Source organism: Eulemur rufifrons, chromosome 24 (assembly GCF_041146395.1).
Source record: "Eulemur rufifrons isolate Redbay chromosome 24, OSU_ERuf_1, whole genome shotgun sequence".
NCBI classification, from domain to species: domain Eukaryota; kingdom Metazoa; phylum Chordata; class Mammalia; order Primates; family Lemuridae; genus Eulemur; species Eulemur rufifrons.
The window spans coordinates 6862453-6873476 of record NC_091006.1 but is presented as its reverse complement, the minus strand read 5'-3'; the positions used below and the strand labels follow the sequence as shown (position 1 = coordinate 6873476).

The window sequence follows — 11024 nt, the reverse complement described above, 5'->3', positions numbered from 1 at the left end:
TAACGCGAGATTCCCGGAGCTGGCCCAAGGAAACCACTGCCGGGTCGCCGCCATCTTGAGAGTGGCCGAGCCGGCGGACGCAGTATGTGGAGCCACCATCTTGCGAGGGTCAGGAGGGGTAAAGTTTCTTTCCCTACCCGACCCGGCCTCTTTCAGCCTGGAATTCGTGTTTCAATTTACTGTGCCATTTATTCGTTAGTCCAGACCACTAACACGGTGTGCTAAGCCACGAGGAGTCAGGGAATTAGCCAATTATAACAAAATAACAAATGAATCAGACTTTATCCCAGATCCTCTAAAACATCACTAGGAGACAGGCATGCCCGTTTTGCAGAGGAGGACACTGAAGCTTAGAAGAATAAACTAAGTGAAAAGCGGCAGACCCGAGCTTCCTCAAGTTCGAGTGACCCTGAAGCCCATGTTTTTCTTTCCAGTCTCCCTAAAAGTTCATTTAAAGGTGAATTTATGTATTAGTAATGATGTGTAAGAGCGGCGGCAAAGAGTACAGATGTACAGGAGAGAGAGAGGAAAAATTAACCTGCTGGAATGGAAAAAAAAATCAGAAGCTTTTACAACACAGCTAAAATTTCTCACATAAGCTATGATACACCTGGATTCAATTTACAGGAGTTTTTGTATGTGTTTTTTGTTTTGTTTCCTTTAAGAAGGAGGGAGCTGGGGGGAGTGTTTCCCTATGTTGTCCAGGCTGGATTCCAACTCCTGGGCTCAAAGGATCCTCCTGCCTCAGCCTCCCTAGTAGTAGGGACTATAGGCGCGCCACCACGCCCAATTTACAGACATTTCATATGTATCTACTTAGTTACAGAGGAATAGGGTGTGGCTGGGGCAGAGGCTCACCAGTCAGCTACCAGGAAGAGGACATACCACAGGTGCTTCTTCCCATAAGCACACACTTTTCAATCCAACAATCCCAAATTGAGCCCAAGATAGATAAGGGAAGGATGGACAAGCCACAGAAATGTGTTTCCCCTTCTGTAAACTTGGCTCCTCTAAACAACAGCTCTTTACAATAGGATTCTACATATGAAATGATTAATGGGCACTGCCGCAGAAAGGCGTTTACCCCAGGAAAGAGAGGGAACAGTTATGAGAGAGACAAACTACTGATACACACATGAATGAATCTCCAAAACATTATGCTGAGTGAAAGAAGCCAGACACCAGGATATGTGCAGTATGATTCCATTCACAGGAAACTCTAGAGCAAGCAAAACCAATCTGTGCAGACAGGAAGCAGATTAGTGGCTGTCTGGGGCTGGAGGTGGAGGCTGACTGGGAAGGGAGATGAGAGGATGCTCTGGAGTGATGGAAATGTGGCAGTGTGTATGCATTTGTCAGAACTCATTGAAATGTACACTGAAAATGGATGCCTTTTACTGCATGCAAATTATACCTCAGTAAAGTTTATTTTAAAAATATAGATGCTCAGGCTCTACCGGCGACCAGTTATGAAATTCTCTGGGCTGGGGTCTGGCAATGAGTAGGACTTGAAAGTTGTCCAGGTGGTAATTATTTGCAGGCAGGGGTGTGAGCCCCAGGACTCTCCCTGTCCTCAAGGGATGGGAGGGAGGCTAGAGGACACCTGGGCACTGCTTTGTCCTTTCTTGGAAGAGAAGAGGGAGTATCTGAAAAAAGACGGAGCATGGGGGCAGGTAGGGGGCAATTTATCCAACCCCTGCCCCAGGAGGACAGAGGCTTCAAAATGTCACCTTATTTTCCTCCTCCTCCTCACCTCTTCCCCTTGGCGCCTGGGGCTCCAGGTGGGGTCCTCTGGCCTAGAAGGAAGGGAAGGCTTAGGGTTCAGGAGGTGGGACTGGAGACCAAATTTCCTCCCCCTGTCTCCACCCAGCCTCTTTGGAGTACCTGGGAGTCTATGTCCTCCAGGGCTCATGCTGTGGGAAGGCACCGAGCACAAGCTCCCTGTAATAACTCCAAGAGTTTGGCCAGGAAGAGGGGGACAGGCCTCTGGGGATGTCCTTCACAAGGCAGGCAAGGACCCTGGCTGGCCACCCACAGCTGGGACCCCAGAGCATCCAGCAGGCGCTGTAGCTGGAACACAGCAGTCCCCACAGATGAGCCCTCCTCAAAACCAATCACAGACAGCTCCAGCCTGAAGCAGCCTAGAGTCTCAGCAGGACACACCTGTGGGGAGAGAGTGACCTGGTGTCTCCCACCAAGGGCCTGATTCCAAATGCCTACTCCCAAGGTTTCTTGTGGCCTGGAACAAGCCCCTTCATTTCTCTGGGCCTCAGTTTCTTCATCTGTAAAATGGGGCTCGGAATAATTTCTACCTTAAGGATTTTTTTTTTTTTTTTATTTGACAGAGTCTCACTCTGTTGCCCGGGCTAAAGTGAGTGCCGTGGCATCAGCCTAGCTCACAGCAACCTCAAACTCTTGGGCTCAAGCGATCCTACTGCCTCAGCCTCCCGAGTAGCTGTGACTACAGGCATGCGCCACCATGCCCGGCTAATTTTTTCTATGTATATTTTTAGTTGTCTATATATTTTTAGTTGGCCAGATAATTTCTTTCTATTTTTAGTAGAAACAGGGGTCTTGCTCTTGCTCAGGCTGGTCTTGAACGCCTGACCTCAAGCGATCCACCCGCCTCGGCCTCCCAGAGTGCTAGGGTTACAGGTGTGAGTGAGCCACCACCGCGCCCGGCCTACCTTAAAGATTGACATTAGCCCATATACCGTACTTTGGGGCAAGTTAGTATCATTCTTTAAGATACCTGTAAGTGCTGCTTTATTAGAACAAGATGCTTTACTGCCATCTGCTGGACATTGACAAACATGCAAATGTACAAAATCCAGAATGTGAATACAGCACTGTCTTTGCAGATGTGGGATCCTTGTGCAGTGTACAACCTTCACATCCATACATGGTGGCCCTGTCTACCTTATAGGGTTTGGTGTGAAGAGTAAATAAGTAGATGCTTATTATTGCTCAAAGCATTTAGACCAGCACCTGGCACAGAGTGAGCACTATTTAAGTACAGCTATAATCAGCATGATCACCATCATCATCATATCACCATCATTTGTTTTTTTTTTTTTTTTTTTTGAGACAGAGTCTCACTCTGTTGCCCAGCCTAGAGTGAGTGCCGTGGCGTTAGCCTAGCTCACAGCAACCTCAAACTCCTGAGCTCAAGGGATCCTCCTGTCTCAGCCTCCCGAGTAGCTGGGACTACAGGCATGCACCACCATGCCCGGCTAATTTTTTCTATATATATTTTTAGCTGTCCATATAATTTCTTTCTATTTTTAGTAGAGATGGGGTCTCGCTCTTGCTCAGGCTGGTCTCGAACTCCTGAGCTCAAACGATCCGCCCACCTCGGCCTCCCAGAGTGCTAGGATTACAGGCGTGAGCCACCACGCCCGGCCACCATCATTTGTTATTAATATGTGTCAGTCACTGTTCTAGGTGCTGGAGACAGCAGGAGCTAGACAGGCGGAAAACTGCTCCCACTGCCACCTCCTCCCAACATACTGATGCATTCACGCACCTACTCATGCAAACCGAGCCCAGTGGGTTCTCCCTAAACTTCCAGCTTCAGGAAGAACTAATGAAATACTCACCGAGAGATCATCTGGAGTGTAGAGAGTGCCATCATTTTTGTTTCCCTACAATTGTGGGAGGAGAAGAATCAGATAAGGAGGAAAATCAGATATTGGAGGGAAAGAGCCTGACCCTTCCTCAAACACACCACCCACCCAACCCCCTCAACTGCCCCCCACCCGGCCTTGCACCAGCATCTTCATGATAGCAACAAGAAAGTAAAAAGGCTCCCTCCAGCAGCGGGGGGCTCCTAGGCTCCCCCAGAGCTGCATGAGCAGGACGATGGTCCAGAGAGGCCACATGGGCACTTTGTTCACTCCCAGGCTTTCTCTGGCCCCAGCCCAGGTTTCTGCAAGAGAGAAGTACAGAAAGAGGGAGCAGGTTGGAAGACTGGAGTAAGGGGAACTTCCCGACTCCCCTGCCAGTTCCATTCAAGCCACAGATTTTCTGGGAATGTGTCCTAAGAAGCCAGGCAATATGGTGACCCCAAAGTGGGCAGGGCTTAGGTCAGAGGGTTCCCTGACCCCCAAGCTCAGGGAAGAAACAAGACTGAGCAAGGGTGTGAAGGTCAATCTGGAGAGATTGGAGAACTCGAACTCTGCCCCTTTCCCCACAACAGACCCAGACAGAACAGTGTGCATTCTGTGGTCTGTCTACTCATTGGAAAACACCTGTGCTAGGCATAACCCATGTTTGCAGGTGCATATTTGGAGGGTTCTCTGCTCTTGTTTCCATTTTTATTTCCATCTCAAGTATTTTAGAAACTTTGTGCTTACCTGGATCTGTCTTTTTTTTCCCTCTAAGCGTTGACCTCTCTGCCTTCAAATCTCTGTCACCGGGCTTGTGTTTTCTTGGTCAATCTCTGACTACTCCAGTAACTCTCTTTTCTCCTTTTCTTCTCTCTTGCTCCCTTCGTCTTTCCCTCTCCATGTGTGCCTACCTCTCTTGTACTGTGTCTGTGTCCCCCCAGATCTGCCTCTGGGCGCTCCCTTCCTTCCACCCCACAACCCCTCTCCCTGTCTCACCCTTTTGGAGCTGGACTCTGGGCTGGAGGCTCTTCTCTGTGGCCCCAGACCTGCCCTCCAGTCTCCACCCTCTGTGGCCACCACACCCCTTTGAACCTTGGACCCCAGACCCTGTGCTGCCAGAGAAACTGAGGCAACTGTGGGCTCCCTCAGGCCCTAAGAGAGGAGCCTCTTGGCTGGGAAGAATCTTGGGGGGGGGCATCTGGGGAGGAAACAGGGGACAATCTTGGGCTTCCTCAGATGGGACTTGGGGGACTGGGGATGGAGAATTCAGTGGGGAGGAGGCTAGCGTGGAAGGTGATATTGGGGAGAGTAAAGAGATGATTTGGGGGATTCTGGACAAAGAGATTCTCGGGTACGGACCCTGAAGAAGGGAATTCTGGCCGGATGGCTCTGAGGAGAGGGGGATTCTAAGGAGAGGAAAGTTCCAGGGGAGGCAGTTACTTGGGAGGAGTCTCTAAAGGGAAGTAAATTCTGGGGAAAGGCAGATTTTGAGGGAGGGGTCTCTGGGAGAGAGGAAGATTTTGTAAAAGGGGATTCTGGGGGTGGGTGTTCCGGGATTTGCTGGGAGAGGGAGATTCCAGGGTTGGCGGGTTCTGAGGAGAGGAAGATTCTGGGGAGGCTGGCTGGGTGAAGTGGACCCTGAGTGGAGGGCGAGTCACGGAGAAAGGAGTCTAGGGTGAGGGCTCAGAGGAGGGGCATTTGGGGACGGGTTTCTGAGAGGATTATGGCAGACGGAGATTCTGACAGAGGAGACTCGGGAAGGAGGCAAATTCTGATGAAAGGTAGATTCTGGGGGAGGGGTCTCTGGGGAGAAACGATTCCGGGAGAAGACTCTCGAGGGAGGTGGGTTCTAAGGGGGATAGGATTCTGGGAATCCAGACAGATTTCTTGCAGTGGATTCGGGAAGGAAGATTCTGATGGAGGGGAATTCTGAGAGGAGGGAATCTAGAGGAGAGAAAGATTACAGGTGGCGCGAGGGTGAGAATCGATTATATTAATATTATTAGAGAGCCGGAATGCAAACGAGAGCCAACAAGCACCGAGGCTGTTCGCCACACGTCTGTCCGCCACCAGGCTGTCCTCGGTCTCCACGCTGCACTCCTCAGGCCCCACTCCTTCCGCCTCCCAGGTCCCGCCCTCTTTGAGGTCCAGGCGGCCTTCCCGCCGTAAATCTGAGGCCCCGCCCCCTAGCTATAACGTGAGCCGTAAAGCTCCATCCCTTCGCGACGCAGCGCTCAAAGCGCCTGCGCAGACCCTGAAAAGCGGCCTGGTTAGGCCTGCGCCTTCCTTTTCCGGCTGTGGAACCTCGCGGTGAGGAGCTTCGGTCTACGCCCGTCACCATGCCGTCCAAGGGCCCGTTGCAGTCTGTGCAGGTCTTCGGACGCAAGGTAGGCCAGACGTCGGATGGGAGGAGTCGGTAAATACCGGGGTCTGGGAAAAGCCGATGGGCAGGAATCTGGGGTCGGCCTGGGAGCCGGGGCCCGCCCGAGTCTCACGCGGCCCTGCTGTCTCTCGTCTTCCCACAGAAAACGGCCACAGCCGTGGCGCACTGCAAACGCGGCAATGGCCTTATCAAGGTGAACGGGCGGCCCCTGGAGATGATCGAGCCGCGCACGCTCCAATACAAGGTGCTGGGATCGGGGACGGGCGCTGAGTGGAGGACTCTTGGAGATGTAGCTCTTGGAAGCTGAGAGAGCTGGTATTAACAATGGGATGTTTAGAGGCTGAGCTGGTGGTAGAAAAGTGGGATATTTTACAGTAGAGCTGGGCTTGGGATTCAGAAGATGTAAAAATGAGTTAAGAAACTGAAAACATGGATGTGGAACATTCAAGGGTTGCCTTGAAACGTGGGTTATTTGGAAGCCCACCCAAGGGTAGGGACGCAAGTAGCACGGGGAAAACTAGTTTATGTGACCTGATGGAGTGTTTTCACTCTTACAGATTTCCTGAGGACAGGAATCAGTGTTTTGTTTCAGACAAATCTCAAGTGTCTAAAGCAGGTTCTGGATACTGTAGGTACTCGAGAAGTATTAAAAGAAGTTGAATTTGGGGCTGTTTAAATTTTTGCCTGTGAAAAGGGGTTCCTTAGCTCCCTGTTTGGGCCTCTCGATTTCTTTGGCTCAGAATGGAGAGACCAGGGTCTGATTTCTGCTTCTACCTGTGTTATTTCAGACAAGTGACCATTTTACAGACGATGTAGGTTTACCATCTGTAAAATGGTCATAGTTTCTGTCCTGACGCATTGTTGTGAAAGTAAATCAAGGTTCTTTTTGTAAGCTTCCTGACATGTATGAAGATGTTTTCATTTCTTTTTGAAGCCCATTGATTTTAAAAGGAAAGAATGTCTACATTGCAGGGTCAGTTAGAATTTAATAAGAAACATCTCTTTATGTGGCAGATGTTGAATATGTGATTTATTGTTATTGGCTGTCAGTTTATTTGAAGGATTTGTGTGTATACCCTATGGTGAGTTTGGGGGGACACAGCCACAGCAGTGACCCAGATGGCCCCTCGTGGAACTCCCAATCTAGTGGGGGGATTGACTGGACCAAATACCAGAAACTGATCCAAAGTAGTCAGGGCTGGAATGTGGATCCCAGGGAAGGCTTCAAAAAGTCGGGGGCGGGGAGGGGAGTGGGGAGAGAGGAGGAGACCTGTTAGATGAGACTGGAAGTTGGTGAAGCAGAAGTGTCCAAGCTGGGTGCAGTGACACTCGCCTTTGGTCCCAGCTACTGAGGCCGAGGCAGAAGTTTGATACTAGCTTGGGCAACATAGGGAGACACCATCTCTTAAAAAACCAAAAAAGAGGCAGAAGCACTGGTAAAAGACCTAGAGCTGGGGAGGGAAGACCATAGCACAGGTTGTAGTGTGATTGTAATTTCTCTGGGAATTGGGGTGAGGCTCAAAAGGCAGAAAGTTCAGGTGGGGAACCCCAAAAAAGGCACCTGAACAGCCCAGGAGTGACTTTCCACGGTGTGAAACAGCCTTGGTGGTTGCATTAGAGTGCTCCTTACTGTTCAGCATTCTAAGAACCAGTCTTAGAGATGAGGAATCTGAGGTTCAGAGAGGGTGGCAAGTAGGAGGAAGCCCAGATCAGGTTGCCTTTTTTGTCAATTCAGCAGTCTCTTGTTTGGCTGCTTTAAGTCTTCGCTTCTCCCCTGACTCTGCAGAGGGGCCTGTGACCCCCTTCCACTAGTACTTTGAGGCCGGTGGTAGCAGAAGCTACACAGAATAGAGGAATGCCTAGTGAGATGGCTAAGCTGCCCAGGTTGTGGCTTAAAATCTTACTCATACTCCCTGTTCCTCTAGCTGCTGGAACCTGTTCTGCTTCTGGGCAAGGAGCGGTTCGCTGGTGTGGACATCCGTGTCCGTGTGAAGGGTGGTGGTCATGTGGCCCAGATTTATGGTGAGTCCCAGGAACTGGGCATGTGGCTCTGGGAGTGGGGCCCTAGTCTTTAGCCTTCACAGAGCTCGTGTACTCTTTTATTGTGTCTTCCTTGCAGCTATTCGTCAGTCCATCTCCAAAGCCCTGGTGGCCTATTACCAGAAATGTGAGTGAGGGTGGGTCCTTCCCTTTGGGTGGGTGGGTCTGTGGGGACCGAGTCAAGGACTTTCCTGATTATCTTCTACATCTCTACCCCTACTGTTATCTCCAGATGTGGATGAGGCTTCCAAGAAGGAGATCAAAGACATCCTCATCCAGTATGATCGGACCCTGCTGGTAGCTGACCCCCGTCGCTGCGAATCCAAAAAGTTTGGAGGCCCTGGTGCCCGTGCTCGCTACCAGAAATCTTACCGATAAGCCCATCACGAGGATCGGGGTTCACCTGTATAATAAAAAATGGTTGTAGCATTTTAAGGTTTTAAGGACTGTGTTGTGGTCTTCTGTGGTAGTGGATCTTTTACCAGACGAAACACAGGAAACGCCCTCAGCCTGTTGCCAGTCTGGATTTTAACCCCTCTCAAAAGTGATCACCCTGGGCTTAGTGTGGATGGGTGGGGAGTGGGGAGTCTCTGTCCACTTACACCTCCAGTAGAGTCCGGTGCGTAGGCAGACCTTGGTGGATATGAGTTGTCCTTGCAGGTTTATTGTTTCAATCCGTTTGCTGCTGTTTTAATGGTATGTCAGGGAAGAGCAGAGGCAATGTGTAAGGTCAGTAATCTTTCATTCAAAAACAATGAGAGAAACTACCTGGGTGGAATCTGTGAAATCAGCAACTAAGGGCCATGCCTGCATTAGGAGAAGAGTATTTTTTAATTCCAGTTTGTGGTGTAGGTATTAAGACCTGGCGGGAAGGGGGATCCTCAGGCTTAAGAAATCCCCCATCTTCTCCAGTCACTATCCAGGCCATGTCAACCTTTGTTTCTGTTCTTTCCCATTAGGGTCTTTGTATGTTATTCTCATGACTGGCTTCATCCTTTGGGTGTCAACAGTACCTCCTGGTGAAAGGCCCTCACTGTCCTCTTTAAAGCAAGTCCCCACTGTGCTCAGCGTGGCAGCTTGCTCTTTGTGGGGTCTAAGGACTTGTCTGTTGTGCCTGCTGTGTGATAGGAGCCAATGTATAGTGAGCTCTAAGCTGCCACGCCAGGCTACACAGCATGTTTCCGTCGTCAACAGTTGTGTGGAACAGCACTGGTGTGGACGTAGGGAATACCTAAAAGTAGTGTTGCTTGTGGAGTAAAAGTCACCTTTAGGTGTTTTCCCCCATTTTCTACAGGAGAAAGGAAAAGTACTAGGAGGTAGCTTGCCCAAGGGCACGCAGTAAAAGGAAGGCGTGGCATTCAAAGCCCCACGGGCACCATATACTTGCCATCAAATTGGTTTTAACTGATCAACACTTAAGTGCACATACAGTAGTAAATAAGTGGCATTCAGACAGGCATTTGAGTTATGGAAGAGTCCAGGTTCTTACCGCCATGTTAGGCTGCCACAGATCTGCCCAAGAGCCCCTGTCCCTACTGTGTGGCCCTAATTTGGGGAGAGTGCTCAGGGTACCCCACTTATGGGAAAAGCAGAGGGGACTGTGGGACCCACAAGAGGTACTTGACCTAACCTGGAGAGGTCAAGTGGCCCACACTCCTTGGGAGAGATGACATCTGAGCCAGTGTCTGCCGGAGTAGGAAATAAGCTGGGGGACCCTGTCTTGTTGACTTAGTTTTCTGACGTTTATCTCCTTATTTGTCATTCGCTCCCCTTGAACCCCTGTGCTGATCTGGGGGCACTGCAGTGACCACAGCCCATTTCCCTTTCCCAAGAAGTCACAAACAATGGAAAAACTGCTGCTGGAGTAGGAGTTGGGCAAGAACTCCTCACTTGATGTCATGGATAGATTCTTGGAAACTGCGACTTTAAGCAAAACACGAACAACAAACAGGTCCTAGAATAACAGTGGTTTCCTTCAGCGTTGTTTCATCACAACGAGGGAAAAAATGGTTTCATTATACGAATTTTCAGTTAAAGTCACAGTTTCCAAAAACCCATCGATGTTAAGAAGGACTTACTGTAGCTGTGATTCACAAGGGCGTAATCTCTATTTCCAATACCAGCACTCTGCCTGTTGGGAAGTGCTGCACTTGAATGTTGATTGAGGGAGAAAGTTTTACAAACTTGAGACTTTCCGTGCACTTGCCTTTTTTGTATATGTCCACCCTACTTGATACTATAGCCACGCTTCAGGTGCTCAGAGGCCACGTATGGCTGCCACAGCTGGCAGCACTGATGACAGAACAACATCATGGAGGAAAGTCGTATGGGACAGCTCTGACTTGGAGGATACCCAAAAGGAAAGGAGAGGGTCCATGGTGCATCAGCTAGGTGCCAGGCTGTGCTGTTGGATGTATCTACATCCCTGTGAGCCCGGTGAGTGGGTGTCCCCATGTTACCTGAGAAAACCCCTACTAGCAAAATAATGTTCTGCAGCTTGCCAAGTTTTGCACTGGAGCTGGAGTTAACTTGGGTTAACTGGGTTTAGCTGGCATTAACCCAAACGTCCCAAAGAGAGCATCGGCACCACCCTTATCCTTTTTGAGCCTGATTTGGCTGTAGCTCTAAAGAGGATTGGGCTGTCACTGTGGCAGGCCAGCAAGAAAGATATTCCTGAGGAGGCGGTGGAACTGGGGCCACAAAGCCGAGGTAGGAGTTGGGCCGGAGGGAGGAATGGAATTCACGGACGCCAGGAGGAATGGACAGAGGCGGGCCTGGCGCCCATGGTTCTCCCAGAGGGTCCACAGACCCCCTTATTGAGGCTCCTGGCTCCCTCCCAGAGGCACAGCTGGGACACATCTGGAGAGGGGGCTCGCCTCTCCTTCCCCACTCCAGGCCTTGAAGGAGACAGCCCCTTCTCCCTCCCTGCCTCCTCGAATACCGGGAATTCCGGCGGCGCCGCTGGGAGCCCAAGCCAGGCTGGGAACTTTCCT

General features: G+C 50.4%; 1 protein-coding gene across 2 annotated transcripts; it reads left to right on the top strand.

Moving 5' to 3' along the window:
- Positions 1-5886: 5886 nt before the first annotated feature.
- Positions 5887-8474, top strand: RPS16 (ribosomal protein S16). Of its 2 annotated transcripts, none has more exons than XM_069457074.1 (5): positions 5887-5995; positions 6134-6184; positions 7917-8013; positions 8111-8158; positions 8264-8474. In XM_069457074.1, the coding sequence occupies exons 1-5, from the start codon at positions 5948-5950 to the stop codon at positions 8407-8409; spliced, it is 390 nt and encodes a 129-aa protein (XP_069313175.1). In that variant the 5' UTR covers positions 5887-5947; the 3' UTR covers positions 8410-8474. The 2 variants fall into 2 exon arrangements, with proteins under 2 accessions (XP_069313175.1, XP_069313174.1); XM_069457073.1 differs by having other exon boundaries at positions 5888-5995; positions 6134-6235.
- The last annotated feature ends 2550 nt before the right edge of the window (positions 8475-11024 follow it).

Coding starts and splice junctions, on each gene's coding strand:
- RPS16 (XM_069457073.1), top strand. CDS start 5,948: ATGCCGTCCAAGGGCCCGTTGCAGTCTGTGCAGGTCTTCGGACGCAAG. Junction 5,996..6,133: donor TGCAGGTCTTCGGACGCAAG/GTAGGCCAGACG, acceptor GTCTTCCCACAG/AAAACGGCCACAGCCGTGGC. Junction 8,159..8,263: donor GGTGGCCTATTACCAGAAAT/GTGAGTGAGGGT, acceptor TGTTATCTCCAG/ATGTGGATGAGGCTTCCAAG.